The sequence below is a fragment of the Ovis canadensis genome, chromosome 11, assembly GCF_042477335.2.
Source record: "Ovis canadensis isolate MfBH-ARS-UI-01 breed Bighorn chromosome 11, ARS-UI_OviCan_v2, whole genome shotgun sequence".
NCBI classification, from domain to species: domain Eukaryota; kingdom Metazoa; phylum Chordata; class Mammalia; order Artiodactyla; family Bovidae; genus Ovis; species Ovis canadensis.
Genome location: NC_091255.1, coordinates 54785665 through 54807957, shown reverse-complemented (window position 1 = coordinate 54807957; position 22293 = coordinate 54785665). Strand labels below are relative to the sequence as shown.

Sequence of the window (22293 nt, the reverse complement as noted above, 5' to 3'; positions counted from 1 at the left end):
TGTGAGGTTGATCAGGACTCAACTCTAAGTCTTTCAATTCCACATGCAGGGCTCTTAGTGCCATGCCAGCCTTCCTAAGAGCAGTCTTAGTTAGCACAAACTATTTGCCATACTTTCTGTAGAAGGGAGAAATGAATGTTGTAGAAAAATCCCAAATCTGAATCCAACATTTAAAAAGAATACGATGATTTAAATACCGAATAACTGAGGGAGATCTATCAAGAGGTGACAAAGTCTTGTGAATGCTGTACTGACTTGGCAATTTGCATAAAGAGCTTTCTTTTCTAGTCATCTTCTCTTTCACAGACAAAGGAGAAACCTAGAGCCAAATACAAGAATATCTGTGTCTCAGATCACATTTGTAAACTGGCATTCTTGAACAATAAACCCCTTAAAAGATTAATCATCATACCTAGGCTCCTCACTTAACTATACTTCTAATATAAAATTACTTTTTGTAATTAAATGACAGCTTATAATACTAAAATTTTAAATAAACTACATCATTTTCTTTGGCAAAGCCACATTTTTCTTAAGTATGCAACATCATCTCATAATTAATGTGTCGATTTATAGTAATGTATTTTATAAAAGATGGCAAATCTATGGTATAGCGAAGACAAGACTATCAATCTCTAGGCTACATATACACGTTTTGACTATATAAGTAAAGTAATGTGAAGAATCAACACAGTTATTTAAATAATACAGGTAAGTTTGCTTTATTCTTACGGTTAAGAAAACTACCATAAACACTGATAAAAATAACACTGCATGTATAAACTAGTTCAAAAATGGTAAACAGCTTAGGTAGATAGAAAAATGTCACTTTAGAAAATAAGAACTGAATTCGAGGTGTCTTCAATTTCACATGGCTTTATGGAAGGAACCTAGAGCCTTGACTTTTTTTGCTTTTTTTTTGGCTGCTATCTTAGTCCCCCAGTCAGGATTTGAATCTTGGGCCCACTGCAGTATAAACCCAATTACTAACCAATGGACCTCCAAGGAATTCACTAGAGCACTGACTTTTAAAGACCATACAGGATCCAGAGAGGACTCTCAAACCATACAAGACTGACAGGAATATGAGTTAATGAGTGAGAATCAAACAAAACAACAGAAGATTTCAATCCCCCAATGACTTCATATCTAGATTTACCAAATATCAATCCTGAAATAATTATGGGACATAAGCAAATAATATAAGGCAAATTTTAAGAACTAAATAAAACTTCTAAAATGTATAGACATTAAAATTTCAATAGATAGGTTAAACTGCAGATTATATTCAGCTGGAAAAAAGAAAAGTAAACAAGAAAGTAGATGGGAGAAATTACTCAAAACAAAATAGAAAAAGATCAAAAATATGAAGCAATGTTAAAAAACACAGAAAACAAAATGATAAGGTCTAACATACATCTAATAGAAGATACAGAACAACAAAATAAAGAGATTGGAGGGGGAAAAATAGTCTAAAGATAATGGATTCGAATTTTCCAGAGTTGAAGACATGTGTTCTCAGCCTCAGTTCAGTTCAGTTCAGTCGCTCCGTCATGTCCGACTCTTCGTGACCCCACAGACCACAGCATGCCAGGCCTCCCTCTCCATCACCAAATTCCTATGGCCACTGCTGAGTTTTCCAAATTTTCTCAGCCTCAGGAAGCAAACAAATATCGAAACAAAGGAATATATACTTAAATATATCATACAGTGAATGTAGTAAGTTGCATAACCCCACCAAGAGATATCTATATCCTAATCCCTGGAAAATGTGAATGTGACCTTATTTGCAGAAATCGTCTTTACAGTGTAATCTCAAGTTAAAGACCTCAAGATGAAATATACAATGATGTACTTATAAGAGAAAAGTGTGAACTATAGACACGGAGGAGAAGGCCATATGAAGAGCAACATGAAGGCCAAGATTGAATTTATGCTGCCAAATGCCAAGGAATGCCAGAGTCATTGCTACAACAGCAGAAACATTAACAGAGAGCATAATAATTAAAAATACTGGTCTGATGGATAAAGGGGGAAAATTAACATTCTTCTCGAAAGGTTCCATGTTCTATTGATATTTTTAAAGGAGGAAGAGAAGAAAGAGGGGAAGGTGCAGGAGCAATAGGGTAAAGGAGCTGGAAGAAGAAGAAATTTTTAAGATTATGACATTTCAATACTTGGACTAAAATGTAATGGAATATTTGAGGGCTAAATAAAATACTTGAAAGCAAAGCAAAAATATTTGCAAATCTTTATTTACCTCAGTTCTTTTAGTACGCAATTGTACTTGTAAACTCTTCTTCCTCCTGCCTTTTTTTCCTTCTGAAAAATCAGAGGATCTTTCTTCTCCGAGTAGGAACATTGATGTTTCATACCTAAATTGCACAGAAAATTGGAGTAATTCCTGAATTGATTTTTTTTCTTGACTCTTCTTCATCATTTATTTATGGAAATTTTCAAACATAGACAAAAGTAGACAGAATAATGTGATGATCTCCCCATGTTTCAGTAATGACCCACTACCCAGCTTCAATAATGAACAATCTTATTTCATCTATATTCTTATCCCTGCTCTCATTACTTACTACTTTAAAACAAATTCCAGTATCACATTGTTTCATCCATAGGATTTTTATATACATTTCTTCAAGGTGTTTTTTCTTTTAAAAATGTATTTTTTTTAATTGAAGAAAGTAATAAAGCTAGCACACAAAGCTTAATAAGATTTCCCCTCAAAGCTATTTTTCCCTTTCAACTCACATTATTAAACAGATCAATGATTTCAGAGAGTATGGAAAGTAAGACTTCCCCCTAATTGAGGAGCAGTTAATGAGAAGAAGGAAGGACTATAATTAAAACAATTTTATAATTAAGTTTATAATTAATAATTATAATTAATTTAATTTATAATTAAGACAATTTTATTACATTAAAACTTCATTTGTTCCCAAATGCTACAGGTCACATGGCATAGGTGAATGTGATTTAAACCCATTGCTAGGAACTTTTCAAAGGAAAAAAGAAGATGGGAAAGGGAATAAAAGTGGCATTTTTTAAGCATCATATTTGTAGGCATGGGGTTAAGAGCTTTTCAAGCATGATCATAGTTAATCATTCTTATAGCATCCATGTAACAGGTATTATTAACTGTTTTACATATGAAGTAACAGATTCAAAGATGAAGTAATTGTCTAAAGTCACTCCATGTGTTAGTCCAAATAATCCAAGAAATAGACACCAAGAAAGAGTTAATAATGCAAGCAGGATTTTATTAGGAGAAATGCCTGTGTAGGGAACACAAGAAAGAAATCTAGGAGAGCAGACAGGCCACAATGCAAGTCTGAATATAAGTAAAGAAGAGAGGGAAAGAGGTGGCAGCTTCTGCAACACCACGTAGTCTAAGGTGTTGATAAAGTGATAAATAAGGGGAAAGCAATGAATGATCTTGCCTTTCTGAACTGTACCAAAGGGTAAGCAAATAGTACATGAGAGAAAGTTTCTGTTTATGGAAATATTTTAGCTAAATACGTTTAAAAACGTATTTAAAACACAGTTATGAAGCCAAAAATCCCCAATAATGTCTTAATATCATCAAATACACCTGAACCTGTATTTAAATATCCAATTATCTCATAAGTGTCAAAATTTTTTAACACTTCACATCGGGATTCAATAAGGTCCCCACATTACAGTTGGCTGACATGTCTTTTAGATCTTTTTCCACCTATAGGTTCTTCCCCCATGTCTTTTATTATCATTATCATCATTACTGCCAGTTGTCTTATAGATTTTTCACAGTCTAGATTTTGCTGATTTTATTGCCAAGATTGTAGGAGTTTAAAGACTTGATGTGATTAACACTCTACTTTTTTAGAGGGTAGTTGGAAGGGGTTATATAGGTGATGGTATTTTCCCATCAGGAAGCATATAATGTCCAAGTGACTCTCTATTTGTGATATTAGCAGCTACTTATTAATAACTATCTGCAGTAAATCATCAGGGACTACAAAATGGCTACATTCTAAATCTAGTATCATTCCTTCTTCACTCATTAGCTAAAATATTTCCATAAACAGAAACTTTCTCTCATGTACTATTTGCTTACCCTTTGGTACAGTTCAGAAAGGCAAGATCATTCATTGCTTTCCCCTTATTTATCACTTTCCATAACAGTGACTTTGCTGACCTGTAACCTTCAACATTAAAAAGCAGAGACATTACTTTGCCAACAAAGGTCCGTCCAGTCAAGGTTATAGTTTTTCCAGTAGTCATGTATGAATGTGAGAGTTGGACTATAAAGAAAGCTGAGCGCCGAAGAACTGATGCTTTTGAACTGTGGAGAAGCCTCTTGAGAGTCCCTTGGACTGCAAGGAGATCCAACCTAAACGAAATCAGTCCTGAGTGTTCATTGGAAGGACTGATGCTGAAGATGAAACTCCAATACCTTGGCCACCTGATGAGAAAAACTGACTCATTGGAAAAGACCCTGATGCTGGGAAAGGTTGAGGGCAGGAGGAGAAGGGGACAACAGAGGATGAGATGGTTGGATGGCATCACCGACTCAATGGACATGAGTTTGGGTAAACTCCGGGAGTTGGTGATGGACAGGGAGGCCTGGCGTGCTGCAGTCCATGGAGTTGCAAAGAGTCGGACATGACTGAGTGATTGAACTGAACTGAACTGAATCTTTAACAATGACAAAATGATTTTTATATCATTGTGAACACACTAATTTAAATATATTAAATTCACTTTAATTCCCTGAAATTTTATTCTTATGATGCTTTTAACTTTCTAATGTGTGTTGGGAAGGGCTGACAGCCTTTTCAAGTGGGCTCCTGATTCATCTCTGGTAGCAGTCTTAGTTTCCTCATTTCTGGAAGACAAGATGCTCCAAGCTCATCTGTACACTTCCCTTCCCAGACCTGCTATCACACATTTCTCCAAAGAAATGGTTCCTTTCAATAAGAAATGGTACTTTAAAGTCCAAGCTAGATTCTGAACTACTTTTTAGCAATCACTCTGCTTTCTTATTTCTTGGTTTTCTATGTTTATGCCTCTTTCCTTCCTCTTCTTATTGAATTGTCAAGAACTTTTGTAACACAAATAAATACTCCATAAACTATATAATAGTGAGATCAATAAAATAACCCTGAAATGAATTTGAAAAAGAAGAGCTTTTGGAAATTTCATTCTTTGCTTTAAGTAATCCAAAGATCTCAATTTCAAGGACAATCCTAAATTTATTTTGTGCTCTGGGATCTTGTAGACCAAGAATGATTCTGAGATAAACTAGATCCCAAACTTGTCTGCACAATGGAATCACCTGAGAGCTTCAAAAAATTCTGATGCCTGCGTCCAATCCCCCAAAATTGTGATTTAATTATTTTGGAGACTGAGCTGATATTTGGAATTTTTTTAAGATACTAGGGTTTTGTTTTTTTTTTAAGATACTAGATTCTAACACAGAGAATAAATTGTGAACCATTATGGCAATACCTCATTGGCTTGCTTCTACCCAGAACTCATATCAACTGAGCTGTAATTTAGTACTTTAGAAGTAACACCTTATTCTTCCTTGTATGTAAAACTAAAAACTCTTTAGCAGAAATGATTCCTTTCTTTTAGAGTAATCTGCTATGCAAGGGCTGCTTAGGTGATACATAGAAAAATGACTGGATTGCGTCTACAACATCTTTAGATAACTTTAGCACTAAGCAAAACCGTGACATAAGGGAAATTTTTATCATGCAGCCTACTCCCCTTTCTTAGTAGGTACCTTGATCTTTTGACATTGAGAGCAAGCTCAGTCGCCCAACTGTGTCTGACTCTTTCTGAACCATGGACTACAGCCCATCAGGCTCCTGTGTCCAAGCAATTTTCCATGCAAGAATACTGAAGTGGGTTGCCATTTCCTCCTCCAAAAGATTTTCCAGACCCAGGGATCAAACTGATGTCTCCTGAATCTCCTGCATTGGCAGGCAGATTCTTTACACTGCACCAGGTGGGAAGCCCCCTTTTGACATTATACCCCTTTAAATCCAATCCCTAAACTTCTACCCTGAGAGCCCTATTACCTTGCTCTTATCCCCACTGAAGATGCCCTGTGGTCAGTCCCCTTGACAGTCCTCCCCTCACAAGACAGTGACTTTACTTTGACTATGTCCCAGGGTATAAAATACATTTCCTATTGAGATGTAACACCCATATACAAAGAGAGAAATGAAACAATTTCACAAAAGAATACTTATCCTTATTATATGAAAAGCACTATAATGTCTTCGATTCTAGTCTAATTTCTTTTTAGAAAACTACTAGTAGCTACCTCTTAAGCTGATTTCATGACACATGAATTAATCACAACCTACAGCATACTGCTGCTTTATATCCCCCATCTCCTTCCATATATCCTTACTGAAACTGATTTTCATATTTCTAGAATAATTATGACTTTTACCTCATTACATCACCTTTTATGTTTTATCATTTTTAAAAGTATAACTGTGTTCTTTCAATTACAAGATAACTCAAATCTTTTAGGGAATAGGAATGATTTGATATAAATAACAAATAACTAAAAACATTTCTCTCATATTGCATTCCTTAGGTACATTGTGTCTCCCCAGGTATTAACCATTTTAAATAATACTAATGAAAGAAAGGAAAGAAACACTCCTACTATGTTCCATTTCTTCCTAGGTAACAAGCTTTATTGTGGTGTGCTGTGCACACAGGCTAGATCACCTCAGTCACATCTGACTCTTTGCAACCCTATGGACTGTAACCCACCAGGCTTTTCTGTCCATGGGATTCTCCAGGAAAAAATACTGGAGTGGGTTGCCATGCCCTCCTCCAGGGGACCATCCTAACCCAGAGATTGAACCTGCATCTCTTAGGTCTCCTGTATTGGCAGGTAGATTCTTTACCACTAGCAGCACCAGGGAAGCCCCTTATTGTGGTGGCCTAGAAATAATTGTCTCATCTTTTTCCTCTAACTCAGTGGAATAGTGGGAACTCCCACCTAATTATCAGCAAATTTGTCAGCAAGAATCTTGCAGGCCAGGAGGGAGAGAGATGATATATTCAAAAAGAAAAAAAAAAAGAAAAGAAAGAAAAAAAGAAAAAAACCAAGAATACTCTACCCCTTAAAGCTGTATTCAGAACTGAAGGAGAGATAAAGAATTTTATAGGCAAACAGAAGCTGAAGGAGTTCATCACCACTAGACTGGCCTTATAAGAAATGTTGAAGGGAGTTCTGCAAGCTAATAAGAAAGTATGCTAATTAGTACCATGAAAACATATGAAAATACAAATTTTACTGGTAAAGGTAAATATATATATATATATAGTCAAATTCAGAATACTCTAATATTGTAATGTACTCAGTCACTCATCTTCCCTGGTGGCTCAAACGGTAAAGTATTTGCCTACAGTGCAGGAGACCTGAGTTCGATCCCTGGGTTGGGAAGATTCCCTGGGGAAGGAAATGGCAACCCACTCCAGTACTCTTGCCTGGAAAATCCCATGGGCGGAGGAGCCTGGTGGGCTACACTCCACGGGGTCACAAACAGTCAGACACGACTGAGTGACTTCACTTTCTGACTTCTTTCAGTTACTCATTCACATCTGACTCTTTGCAATCGTATGGACTGTAGCCCACCCGACTCCTCTGTCCATGGGATGCTCCAGGCAAGAATACCGGAGTGGGTTGCCACTTCCTCCTCCAGGGAATCTTCCCAACCCAAGGACTGAACCCAAGTCTTCTCATCTCCTACACTGGCAAATGGATTCTTTACCACTGAGCCACCTGGGAAATCCAAGGTGTATAATGGTGTACCACTATTGTAATGGTGGAGGTAAATCACATACAATTTTAGTATAAATGTGAAAAGACCAAAGTATGAATAATAACTATAACCACAACAATTTGCTTATAGATATATAATATAAAAAGATGTAAACTGTGACATCAAAAACAAAATGGGGTAGGGGGTGCTGAGAGATAAACTCAAATAAGTGAAATAAGAAATGAAAAAGGAGGTATTACAACTGATAACAGAGAAATAGTAAAGATCATAAGAAACTACTATGAACAATTATATATTAATAAATTAGATAATCTAGAAGAAATAAATTCCTAAAATAATACAGCCTACCAAGATTGAATTATGAAGAAGTACAAAATCTGAACAGACCAATTATTAGTAAAGATATTAAATCAGTAATCAAAAACCTTTCAACAAAGTCCAGAATCAGTTAGCCTTCCTCGTGCATTCTACTAAAGATTTAAAGAAGAATTAATGCCAATTCTTCTCAAACTCTTTCCAAAAACTGAAGAGGAGGGAATACTTTCAAACTCATTTTATGAAGACAGCATTACCAATGGGCTTCCCCAGTGGCTCAGCAGTAAACAATCCATCTGCAATGCAGGAGAAGCTGGAGACGTGTATTTGATCCCGAGGTCAGGGAAGATTCCCTGGAGAAAGGCATGACAACCCACTCCAGTTTTCTTGCTTGGAAAATCCTATGGACAGAGGAGCCTGGCAGGCTACAGTTCATAGGGTTGCAAAGAGTAGGACACAACTAAAGCAATGGAGCATGCGTTACCAATATCAAAGCCAGACAAGGACACTACAAGAAAAGAATATCAGGCTAATATTCCTGATGAACACAGATGCAAAAGCTCTCAACAAAGTATCTGTAAACCATGTTCAACTGTACATTAAAAAGATGAGTTACCATGATCAATGGGATTTATTCCCAGGATACAAGGATGGTTCAAGATAGGAAAATCAATAAATGTGATACACAACTATGTAGGGAAAAATCAATCTTCCTTCTTTTTCTCCTTTAGTGTCACACTACCATTACACTCACATCTGACCCCAAATGTGTGTGGGGTTTGCCCCCACTAAGCAATTCTCTGTGACACCAGATGGTGTCCTATAAGTTAACTCAATCCTGACATTCAGTTCAGTTCAGTTCAGTCGCTCAGTCGTGTCCAACTCTTTGCGACCCCATGAATTGCAGCACGCCAGGCCTCCCTGTCCATCACCAACTCCCGGAGTTCACTCAGACTCACATCCATCGAGTCCGTGATGCCATCCAGCCATCTCATCCTCGGTCGTCCCCTTCTCCTCCTGCCCCTAATCCCTCCCAACATCAGAGTCTTTTCCAATGAGTCAACTCTTCCTGGAAATACTTTCAGATTCCACAGGGTAAAGGCTCAATTCCACAAGACTTCCCCACCCTACCTCAGATATCAACTGCAGGCCCATCTTTCACCTGGGCTTCTGACCAACTGGCTATAAATCAGAAGTTCTCACAAGCCATACCTTAGGTTTCATTATTTTGCTTGAGGGACTCAAGAACTCAGAACAGTTACATATGCTTACCAGTTTATTAAAGGACATGAAAAATTATACAGATGAATAGCCAGATGAAGAGATATATAAGATAAGGTCTTGAAGGATCATAGTTGCAGGAAATTAAGTTCCCATGGAGTTAGGGTGCATTACCCTTCCTGGTATGTGGATGTTTTCACCAACCTGAAAGATCTCTGAACTCCATACTATTGGGAGTTTTTTAGAGGCCTCCCCCCATGTAGGCATGACCAATTATTAACTCCATTTACAGTCCTCTACCCTCTCTGGAGAGCTTTATAGGTTCTTGAACATATCCCCATACTGGGAAGATGATACACTCCAACTCCACGAGGACAGAGCTCCTTCATCTGAGACCCTCCCAGACCTCTCCCAATGTATCTCTTTATCTGGCTATTCATCTGTATCTTCTATCACGTTTTTTTAATAAACTGGTAAATGTAAGTTAAGTGTTTCCCTGAGCTTTCTGAGCTCTTCTAGAAATTAATCAAACCTGAGGAGGGGTCATAGGGACCTCTGATTTATAACCAAGTCAGACAGAAGTAACCTGAGGACCTACCACTTGAGACTGTAAGATGAAATGGGGGTGGGGCAGTCTCATGGCTCTGAACCCTTAATCTGTGGGATCTGGCACTATCTGCAGCTAGATAGCAACAGAATTTAGTTAAATTGTAGGATACCCAGCTGGTATCACAGAATTTCTTGGTGTGGGGGGAAATCCACACATCTGGTGTCAGAAGTGTTAGTGTGGTAGCATGAAAGTAAAGGAGATAAACAGGAGAACTTAGGCTTTTCCTAACACAACCACACTAATAAAATGAAGGATAATAATTACATGATCATCTCAATGGATGGAGAAATTTGACAAAACTCAATATTTATTTATGATAAAAACGCTCAACAAAATAGGTTTAGAAGGAATGTACCTCAACATAATAAAGCCATATATGACAAGCCCAGAGCTAACATCATACTGTGATGTTGAAAGTGAAAAGTTGAAAGCTTTTGCTCTAAGATCAGAAATAAGACAAGGGTGCCCTGTCTCACCACTTTTATTTAACTGGAAGTCCTAGCCAGAGCAATTAGGCAAGAAAAAAAAGAAAGACATTCAAATCAGAATAGGAAGTTAAATTGTGTTTTCAGACAGCATGATTTTATACACAGAAAAACCTTAAAGACTACACCAAAAAAAACTGCTATAACTAACACACAAATTCAATAAAGTTGCAGAATATAAAATTAATATACAAAATCAACTGCACTTCTATCCACTAACAATGAAGTATCAGAAAGAGAAATTAAGAAAACAACCCTATTTACATAATCAAAAGGAATAAAACACTTAGGAATAAATTTAACCAAGGAGGTAAAAGATCTGTACACTGAAAACTACAAACACTGATGAAAGACATTGAAGAAGATTACAAATAATGGCAAGATATTCTGTGTTCATGGTTTGGAAGTACTAATATTGTTAAAATGTCATTACTATCTAAAGTCAACTATGAATTCGAAGCAATTCTCATCCAAATTCCAATGCCATTTTTCACAGAAATAAAACAAACAATCCTAAAATCTGTATGGAACTACAGAAGACTTCAAAAAGCTAAAACAATCTTGGTAAAGAATCTGTGTAACTCCTAGAAGAAAACAAATGTCTTTGACATCAGTCTTAGCAATGATTTTTCAATTGATACCAAAAATAAAAGCAAAATAAACAAGTGGGACTATATCAAACTAAAAAGTTTCTCCTCAGCAAAGGAAAATATTGGCAAAATGAAAAGGTAACCTAGGGAATGAGAGAAAATATTTGCAAACCATATATCTGATGAGTTAATGTTCAAAATACATAAGCAACTCATATAACCCAAAGCAAATGAAGAAATGACCCAATTAAAAATGGGCAAAGACTTGAATAGACATTTCTCCAAAGAAGACATACCAATGACCAACAAATATATGAAAAGGTGCTCGACATCACTCATCATCAGGGAAATTAACATCAAAATCACTGTGAGGTATCACCTCACACCTGTTAGAATGGTCACCATTACAAAGACAGGAGATAACTAGAGTTGGCAAGGATGTAGATAAATGAGAACCTTGTACACTGTTGGTGGGAATATTAGTTGGTACAGTCACTATAGAAAACAGTATGGAGAGGTTCCTTAAAAAAACTTAAACACAGGGCTTCCCTGGTGGCTCAGTGGTAAAGAATCTGCCTGCCAATGCTGGAGACAGGGGTTCGATCCCTGGGTCAGGAAGATCCCACATGCCACAGAGCAACTTAGTTCATGTGCCACAACTATTAAGCCTTTGCTCTAGAGCCAGGGAACCACAACCACTGAGCCCACGTGCTGCAACTACTGAAACCCACACACTCTAGATTGCATGTTCCACAACAAGAAAAGCCATTCTAAATAGAAACCTACACACTGCAACTAGAGAAAAGCCCATGCACCAACAAAGACCCAGTACAGCCAGAAATAAATAATAAATAAAAGGTTTTTTTTTAATTTTTATTTTTTTTATTTTTTTTAGTTTTTTATTTTTTAAATTTTAATATCTTTAATTCTTACATGCGTTCCCAAATTTTAAAAATTAAACACAGAACCATAAAATGATCCAGCAGTTCTATTTCTGGGTATATATCCAAAAGAAATGAAAACAAGATCTCAGAGATATATGCATTCCCATGTTCACTGCAGTATTATCCACAATAGCTAAGATATGAAAACTATATAAGTGTCTGTCAACAGATTAATAGTTAAAGAAAAGTGAAAGTGAAAGTTAGTTACACAGTCATGTATGACTCTTTGAGATCCCATGGACTGTAGCCCGCCAGGCTCCTCTGTCCTTGAAATTCTCCAGGCAAGAGTACTGGAGTGGACTGCCATTTCCTTCTCCAAATAAAGATGTGGTAAATATAAACAATGGAATACTATTTAGCCATGAGAAAGAAGGAAATAACATGGATGGACCTTGATGGCATTATGCAAAGTGAAATAAGTCAAACAGAGAAAGACAAATGCTATGTCACTTATACATTATTTTTTTTTAAAGTCACAAGGTGACTAGTTAGTAATCCTGTACTGCAGAACTAAAATTTGCTGAGATCAGAACTTCTGTTCTCACCAAAACAATAATGATGATAATGATGATGTAAATATGTGAGGTGATGAATGTGTTAACTAATTCAATGGGGGTAGTCATTTCACAATGAATACATACACTAAATCACCACACCGTATATTTAAATAAATTACAATTTTGTCAAAAAAAAACCAGACAGATATATGGATAATGGCCTCATTACTGGAAAACTATGATAGCTTATAGGCCTCCACATGGCTGTGAGAGAAGTGAGAAAAATATGAGAAGTTAATTAGGAATTAAAACCATGCTCCTAAAAGAATGCTCAGCAATATGCATGATCCTCTATATTTAGTACATTACGAGAACACATGAGTTACATTTTCGGTTCTCTTAAACTGGCAAAAGTATAATTCAATTAAGTAAGTTCACAGTTCAACTTACTTTTTTGTGTGTTCTGGGCTCAAACCCCTAATTTCAGGTGAAATTCTCTTCTCTGTTGTTTTAGAAAACTTTATGTACTTTTTGCTGTCAATATCTCTTGATAATAAGTCAGCTGCAGAAGAATTACGGTCATCATCTGATGAATCAGTATTTTCTTCCCCCTGGAGAGCAATCAAAAGACACTGTCAGCCATGTTCTCTCTGCATACATAAATTAAATATGACATTCTGAGTCAAATCATTCACTCTAGATCAATACTCTCTCCAAAATGGTGCTACCAAAAAGAATTTTGTTGAAAAGAGCTACTTAATGCATTAATTTGGATTAGGCATATATTCTAAATGACTCCAACTTTTCTTAGTGCACTATGCAGCTACAAATGTGCAGCATTCATGAATATATCTAACACTCACTGAATCTAGTTCTTATGGCACCATTAAACTTAACTTCATTAACTAAAACTTCTGCTTTGCAAAAGACACTGTCAAGAGGATAGAAGGACAACCCATAGGCTGGGAGAAAATATTTGCAAAAGACATTTCTGATAAGGGCCTGTATTCATAGTATGTTTATTTTGTATATTCAAAACTATACAAAGAACTCTTAAAGCTCAACAAGAAAAAGAACAACCTAATTAAAAAATAGGCAAAAGATCTTAACAGACACCTCACCAAAGAAGATAAACAGATGGCAAACAGGCACATGAAAAGATGTTCAACATCACATCATTAGGGAATCACAAACTGAAATGTCAAGATACCACTGCACATCTATTAGAATGGCCAAAATCAAAAACATAGACAATACCAAGTGATGACAAGAATGTGAAGCAAGAGGAACTCCCATTCATTGCTGATGGGAATGTAAAATGGCATAGATATTTTGAAAGACAATTTGACAGTGTCTTATAAAACTAAACATACTCTTACCATAGAATTCAGCAATTGTACTTTTCCATATTTACCCTGAGGAGTTGAAAACGTATATCCACACAAAAACCTGAACATAGACATTTATAGCTTTGTTCATAATAGCCAAAACTTGTAATAAAAAAAAAAAAAACACTAAGATGTTCTTCCGTACATCAAAGGATAGATAAACTGTGGTACATTCAGATCATGGAATACTGCTGCTAAGTCACTTCAGTCATGTCCGACTCTGTGAGACCCCATAGACGGCAGCCCACCAGGCTCCCCCATCCTTGGGATTCTCTAGGCAAGAATACTAGAGTGGGTTGCCATTTCCTTCTCCAATGCATGAAAGTGAAAAGTCAAAGTGAAGTCGCTCAGTCGTGTCCAACTCTTAGCGACCCCATGGTCTGCAGCCTACCAGGCTCCTCCATCCATGGGGTTTTCCAGGCAAGAGTACTGGAATGGGGTGCCATCAGTGTTAAAAAGAAATGAGCTAGCAAGCCATGAAAAGACATGGCAGAATCTTAAATGTTTACTTCTAAGTGAAGGCAGCCAATCTGTAAAAGCTACATACTGTATGATTCCAACTATATGACGTTCTGGAAAAGGCAAAGCTTTGGGGATAATGAAAAGATCGGTGGTTGCTAGTGGGAGTAGGTGGGGTGAGAAGAGATTAATAGGCAAAGCACAGAGGATTTTAGGGCAGTGAAACTATTAATATTCTATATAACATTTTAATAGTGGCTACATGTCATCACACATTTGTCCAATCCCATAGAATGTACAACATCAAGAATCAATTCTAGCACTTCCCTGGTGGTTCAGTGCAGGGACATGGGTTCTGCCTGCCAGTGTAGGGGACATGGCTTCAATCCCTGGTCTGGGAAGATACCATATGCCACAGGGCAACTAAACCTGTGTGCCACAACTACTGAAGCCTCCACACTCTAGAGCTCATGTGCTACAACCACTGAGCCTGAGCGCCTAGAGCCCATGCTCCACACCAGAAGCACCGTAACGAGAAACCTGCACACCACAACTAGAGAGTAGCCCCTGCTTGCCACAACCAGGGGAAGCCCTCATGCAGCAATGAAGACCCAGCATAGCCAGAAATTAATTAATTAAAAAAAAATTTTAAGACGGAGGGGAACAAAAATCTGTTATCAAAGTTCAGATGAACAGAAAGAGATAGCGAGTAGAAACTGTAACAGAGGAAGAAAAGAATCTCTAAAACTTTACTGTTAAAGGTGAACCATCTGTAAAATACAAACTAGATAGCTTAAGGAAATAAACTGGTATGATATTTTGATATTGTTAATTTTTAATATTTAAGAATTTATCTTCAAAATCAGTTTATAAGGGAACCATCAACAACATATATGTCCCAGTAATTAGCCAAAGTGAAGTGTTAGTCGCTCAGTTGTGTCCGACTCTTTTCGACCACATGGACTGTACTGTAGCCCACCAGGATCCTCTGTCCATGGAATTCTCCAGGCAAGAATACTGGAGTGGGTTGCCATTTCCTTCTCCAGGGGATCTTCCCTACCCAAAGACTGAATGTAATGAATGTCTCCCACATTACAGGCAGATTCTTTACCGTCTGAGCCTAAAGGTCTAGACATATCCAGCCTTCAGTAATTAGCAAAAAGTTCTGAAATTATATTTTGGATTACTGTAGAGGTACATGTAATATGTACCTATATTATATGGTGACACCAGATCCACTAAGATAATAAATTTAAAAGATTAAGACTCAAGTGACAATGTTAAATTTCACCTGAGCCTTGTGCTTCTGAAAAAAACAGTGAAATTTAAAAGAATTTCCTCACTCCTTTGTGTTCTGGATAACAGCTGGCTGCAAAGAACCACCAATCCTCAAATGATTTAGATAAGACTTACTACATACCTCTCATTTACCCCCCATTTACCTATGACAAGGCCAAACATCTTCAAAATTTCCTTTCTTTGCCTCACAAATGATTAGCTGAACTGTCTCATCCCCACCAATTTATCAGGACAAAACACTTACTAAGCAAGGTTTGGTTAAGCTTCTCTCCTTCCTCCAAGCCCCTGAACTTTGGCCTACCCTCACCCTGAAGCATCTCGACAGAGGATGAGATGGTTGGATGGTATCACTGACTCAATGGACATGAGTCTGAACAAGCTCTAGGAGATGGTGAAGGACAGGGAAGTCTGGCATGCTGCAGTCCATGGGGTCGCAAAGAGTTGGATACAACTGAACGAATGAACACCACCACCACCACCCTGAGCCAGTGAGCAGGAAGTCCCTCTAGAGAACAGGCTGGCCTCTTTCTCTAATCTCTTTATCTGATCATGCTACTCTATCATCCCATTTCCCCATAACCAATTCTTCCTAGCCTTCTTCATGCTCACTCAGTAGTGTCCAACTGTTTGTGACTCCATGGACTACAGCCTGCCAGGTTCCTCTGTCCATGTAATTTTCCAGGCAAGAATACTGGAGAAGGCTGCCATTTCCTTCTCCAGGGATCCCCTTCCCCACCCAGGTATCAAACCCGATTCTAGCACCTAACCTTGTTCACACTCTCAATAAAAGAACATTCTTTTAATCACTTTGTTGTACACCTTAAACTAACAGAACATCAATCAACTATACTCCAATACACAATAAAAATTTTAAATAATAAAATAAAACTTAAAAAGAAAATGTTTTGCCTAGTCCTTGAGATGCTTACAGATCTTGTGGTCCCTATTTCAGTTAGTCCCCCCTCCTCCTATTTCAGCAGTCTCTTTCCTCCCTTACAATAATCCTTTTGAACAAAGTCTCTCAATAATAAGCCCAGATTTGGTTTTTTATTGACATGATACTGGCCAACAGATAAGCATATCCCCTGAATCACAGATAAGAAGACTAGAGACACTTGGTATCCTTTAAATTGTTGTTGTTGTTTAGTGGCTAAGTCATATTTGACTCTTTTACGACTCCGTGGACTCTTGCCCACCAGGCTCCTCTGCCTGTGGAATCTTCCAGGCAAGAATGGGTTGCAATTTCCTGCTCCAGGGGATCTCCCCCACCCAGGGGTCAAATCTGCATCTCCTGCTTTAGCAGGCAGATTCTTTACCACTGAGCCACCAGCAAATTATCTTTTAGCTTTTGGTTAGACTGCCATGTTATTAATTACATTGTTTACAATCTCTGACGTAGGTTTAAATCCTTCGGTCTCCAGAAAAATTGTGTCTGTCCCTCCCCACCCAAATAAGTTTTATCATACATTACAGATCTCTTGACACTACATGGGTTGCTAGGATGAGAGTTCAATATATTTCCACTAAAGCAGTTCAAAAGTCACCTCAGTTTTTAAGCAAGATCGTGTGACTATGTTGCTATGAATCTGCTTACTGATTATAGATGTGAAGTAATGTAAACAAATTTTTCAGGAAGAAAAAGAAGGAATCTTTACAAACTGTTTTAAAAAATACCTGGAAAAATAAATGACCTTTAGTTTCCATCTTTCTGTTTAGAGGTAAATTCTGCCCTTGAAGACTCGATGAACAAGTATGAATGAACAATAGCACAAAATGATTTCCTGCCAAAAAAAGAAGAATAAAAAATCATATCCTTGTTTAGGAGATGTAAGTAATTAAACTACCTGAAGCTATTATTCTAATGTAATATTCACTTATAGCACAAAACCTAATACACATTTCCTAACTCAGATACATATACAAAAGCTAGAAAAAGCAGTTAATATATCATAAATCACAGGAGATCATCCAGTCCCTTAAACTTTGTGGTATAAGGAGTAGAGAAATCCAAATCTGAATGGCATGAAAAGCAGAAAATTCAATAATATTTATTTATTCAAACAAACCCAGTTAAGCAGAACTAACATAAGTAGTAATTGCTAACATTATTTAATATTTACTGTCTATTAAACATTATGATAAACACTTCAACCTGCATTATTTCATTTATTCCTCCCAATTAGCTTTCAAGGAATTACCATTATTTCTATTTTACAGATGAGGAAAATAAAAACTTAGATCAAATTGCCCAAGACTCCACAGCCAACAAATAGTAGTATCAGATTTTGAATTCAGGCACCCTATAGCCTGAGGTCTTCAGCATCACACAACACTGACTCTCAAAACAATACTGTTGCAAACAAAAAAATGTTTTATCCAGTTCCATACTATGTAAATGTGATAACCAACTTTAGAAATTTCCCAAATTTTTCACAATATATTTTAATCATATCTGATCCAAGTGCGTTAGTAGCTCAGTCATGCCCGACTCTTCGTGACCCCATGAACTGTAACCCACCAGGCTCCTCTGTCCATGGAATTCTGCAGACAAGAATACTTGAGAGGGTAGCCATTCACTTCTCCAGGGGATCTTCCCGACCCAGGGTTTGAGCCCAGGTCTCTTGCATTGCAGGCAGGTTCTTTACTGTCTGAGCTACCAATCCAATACTCATATCTGAGTCACGGTTTATTACATTGCTAGCTACATTACATTGTTAGTTGCAATTATTAGTGTCTTTTTCATATTGTAAAGTTTAACTGTATTAATATTCTAACAGACAGTATTTTTAAATATTTCTATAATATGTAATTATAATTACTGTTGAATGTGGTATGTCCAAAATTCCTGGAATTCAAAATGTGTTAAAAATAAAATGAAACCACATTAAAAATATGCATCTCAGAAGACATTAGAGGTTTTATAGGTCTCCCCAGCAAACCACTCTACGTAACCTCTTCTAAAACTTCTCTAACCAGTTTAATCTTCACCTTTAAACTTCTTAGCATAGCACTTACTGTCTTCAGTATTCTTATTGTTTTCATTATTCAACTTGCATTAATCATTTGCCTTGTATTTTTATTTAATTATCATATGTATAATTCTTACACCAACTAAAGTCTACATTTCTAAAGAATGGGCTGGTATCTCATCATTCTTTGAATTATTTCTCACAGAACCAAGCATAGTGCTATAAAGGCATCGCAAAAGAAGGAAAGAAAAAAGGGTGGTAGGAAAGAAGGGAGGGGAGGAGAGAAGCAGAGAAGAGAGGGAGGGGAGGAAGGAGGAAAGAAAGAGTGAAAGAAGGGAGGGAGGGAAGGAGGGAGGGAGGAAGGGAGGGAGAGAGGGAGCAAGAAAGGAATTCAGTCCCTTCTGAGCTTACATACCAAGAACTCTTAGGTTATCAAAGTACTTAATTAAGCAGAGTAAGCCTGACAAATAAACTTTGAAATGAAGAACTGTTTCATAATTATTGATCACATTATCAAAAAGTTAGCAGGTCTCAAGCTGCTGTATAAACTGGATACCACATAACTCTCTCCAAGCTAAGAGAAAAGATAGCACAGGAAGTCTCTTCCCCATAACTGTGACAACACAATTGTTTCTCAACTCTTTGAATCTTACGACAGATATGTGAACTTGCAAGGGCAAACCAAGAAAAATTTAAAAAGTCGTATCCCTTTTCTCCAATCCATTCCATCCCTCCATCCATAAATTCAGCACATATACACTGCACACTTTCTATGTGCAAGGCTTTCTTCCAGGCTCTGGGGATAAAGCAGTGAACAAAAGAGAAAAACAAAAACTGCCCTCACGGAGCTTACATTCTAACCAGGGAGAGAAACAATAAAATATATAAATAAAATACATAGCATAATATCTGTGACAAGTACTAAGGGGGAAAATGTAAAACAGTGAAAGGAATATTAAATGCGGTGTAGGGGAAGAGATACAAAGAGTAGATGTGATAGGCAAAGAAGACCTTACAGAGCAGGAGACTTAAAGAGTATACACCTGAAGGAGTAAAAGTGGGGAGCCAACGCATAACTTAGGGAAGTGCATTTCAGTCAGAGAAAAAAGTAAGTACAAAGGCTCCAAAGCCAGAAGGAGTTTGAATGTTCTGAAATGGTAGGAAGACCCATGAGGCTGAAACCCTGCAAAGGGGAAAGAAAGGAGGGAGAGGGGATCAGAGTGGTAAAGGAAGGGAGGCAGATCATGAAGGGCTCCTGGATTATAGCAGGAATTTTGGCCTGTACTCTGAGAAGACAGGAAGCCATAGGAGAATTTTGAGCAGGGAAATAGCATGACCTAAAGTCCTTTCTGAAAGGATCACTCTGGATTCTACAAGTAAGAAAATCCGGTGGGTCTTGGGTTCCTGAAAGCCAAGTGAAAAAAGTAGTCCAAAAGAATGAGTAATCAGCTGTGACAAATGTTGCTACTAAGTCAAGTAAGATGAGTACTAAATGATTCACTAGATCCTGCAACATAGAGGACACCAACTACCCTAAGAGGAGCCATCTGGGTGTTATGATAAGGAAATAATATCCCTGGAGTGAGTTGAAGAGAGAATGGCGGACAGAAATATGAGACAAGTCTAGGAGTTATTCTATAAAGGGAAAGAGAAATGAGGTAGCAGATGAGAGGTAAGCACGGCTATGAGGTTTTAAGATGGGGAAAAATAAAGGCATATTCATATGCTGATGGAAATAAACTAGCAGAGAAGCAAAAACTGATCATATAGGAGGGGGTAATTACTGGAACAATATTCTCAAGTAGAAGAAAAGAAACAGGATTTAGGACATAAGGGAGGATCTGGCCTTAGCTAAGAACATATTCATAAAAGTAAGAGACAAGAGGAATCAACTTGCCTGACTTCAGGCTCTACTACAAAGCCACAGTCATCAAGACAGTATGGTACTGGCACAAAGACAGACATATAGATCAATGGAACAAAATAGAAAGCCCAGAGATAAATCCACACACATATGGACACCTTATCTTTGACAAAGGAGGCAAGAATATACAATGGAGTAAAGACAATCTCTTTAACAAGTGGTGCTGGGAAAACTGGTCAACCACTTGTAAAAGAATGAAACTAGATCACTTTCTAACACCGCACACAAAAATAAACTCAAAATGGATTAAAGATCTAAATGTAAGATCAGAAACTATAAAACTCCTAGAGGAGAACATAGGCAAAACACTCTCAGACATAAATCACAGCAGGATCCTCTATGATCCACCTCCCAGAATACTGGAAATAAAAGCAAAAATAAACAAATGGGATCTAATTAAAATTAAAAGCTTCTACACAACAAAGGAAAATATAAGCAAGGTGAAAAGACAACCTTCTGAATGGGAGAAAATAATAGCAAATGAAGCAACTGACAAACAACTAATCTCAAAAATATACAAGCAACTTATGCAGCTCAATTCCAGAAAAATAAACGACCCAATCAAAAAATGGGCCAAAGAACTAAATAGACATTTCTCCAAAGAAGACATACGGATGGCTAACAAACACATGAAAAGATGCTCAACATCACTCATTATTAGAGAAATGCAAATCAAAACCACAATGAGGTACCACTTCACACCAGTCAGAATGGCTGCGATCCAAAAATCTGCAAGCAATAAATGCTGGAGAGGGTGTGGAGAAAAGGGAACCCTCCTACACTGTTGGTGGGAATGCAAACTAGTACAGCCACTATGGAGAACAGTGTGGAGATTCCTTAAAAAATTGCAAACAGAACTACCGTATGACCCAGCAATCCCACTGCTGGGCATACACACCGAGGAAACCAGAATTGAAAGAGACACATGTACCCCAATGTTCATCGCAGCACTGTTTATAATAGCCAGGACACGGAAACAACCTAGACGTCCATCAGCAGATGAATGGATAAGAAAGCTGTGGTACATATACAAAATGGAGTATTACTCAGCCGTTAAAAAGAATTCATTTGAATCAGTTCTGATGAGATGGATGAAACTGGAGCCGATTATACAGAGTGAAGTAAGCCAGAAAGAAAAACACCAATACAGTATACTAACACATATATATGGAATTTAGGAAGATGGCAATGATGACCCTGTATGCAAGACAGGGAAAGAGACACAGATGTGTATAACGGACTTTTGGACTCAGAGGGAGAGGGAGAGGGTGGGATGATTTGGGAGAATGGCATTCTAACATGTATACTATCATGTAAGAATTGAATCGCCAGTCTATGTCTGACACAGGATGCAGCATGCTTGGGGCTGGTGCATGGGGATGACCCAGAGAGATGTTATGGGGAGCGAGGTGGGAGGGGGGTTCATGTTTGGGAACGCATGTAAGAATTAAAGATATTAAAATTAAAAAAAAAAAAGTAAGAGACAAGGCAGAGTAATTGAGCATAACTGCATGTAGAATAGGTGAGTAGATCTGGTAATGGGAGCTTGTGGAAATCATCTCTGATTGTTTTGGTCTTCTTAGTGAAAAAGCAAGCAAGGTAATCAACAGAGAATGAAGATGAGGCGGTGAGCTGGAGTTTTGCGGAGAGTGGCATTATTATAAAATAGTCATTTAGGAAAGCGTAAGAAGTGATCATAGCCCAGTCACCTCATACCTGTCAGAATGACTTATCATCAAAGTTTACAAATAACAAATGTTGGTGAGCATGTGGAGAAAAGTGTA

The 22293-nt window shown here is 37.5% G+C and overlaps 1 protein-coding gene across 1 annotated transcript in view; it reads right to left on the bottom strand.

Annotated features, from left to right (window-relative positions):
- The window catches only part of EFCAB3 (EF-hand calcium binding domain 3), a 493997-nt gene that overhangs the window by 466460 nt on the left and 5244 nt on the right, over positions 1 to 22293 (bottom strand). Inside the window, exons 2-5 of the mRNA XM_069541641.1 lie at positions 17291 to 17397; positions 12921 to 13081; positions 2261 to 2375; positions 198 to 319 (exon numbers count right to left, since the gene is read on the bottom strand). Of these exons, the coding sequence (XP_069397742.1) occupies positions 198 to 319; positions 2261 to 2375; positions 12921 to 13081; positions 17291 to 17320 (428 nt within the window). The 5' untranslated portion in view covers positions 17321 to 17397. The remainder of the gene's footprint in view (positions 1 to 197; positions 320 to 2260; positions 2376 to 12920; positions 13082 to 17290; positions 17398 to 22293) is intronic.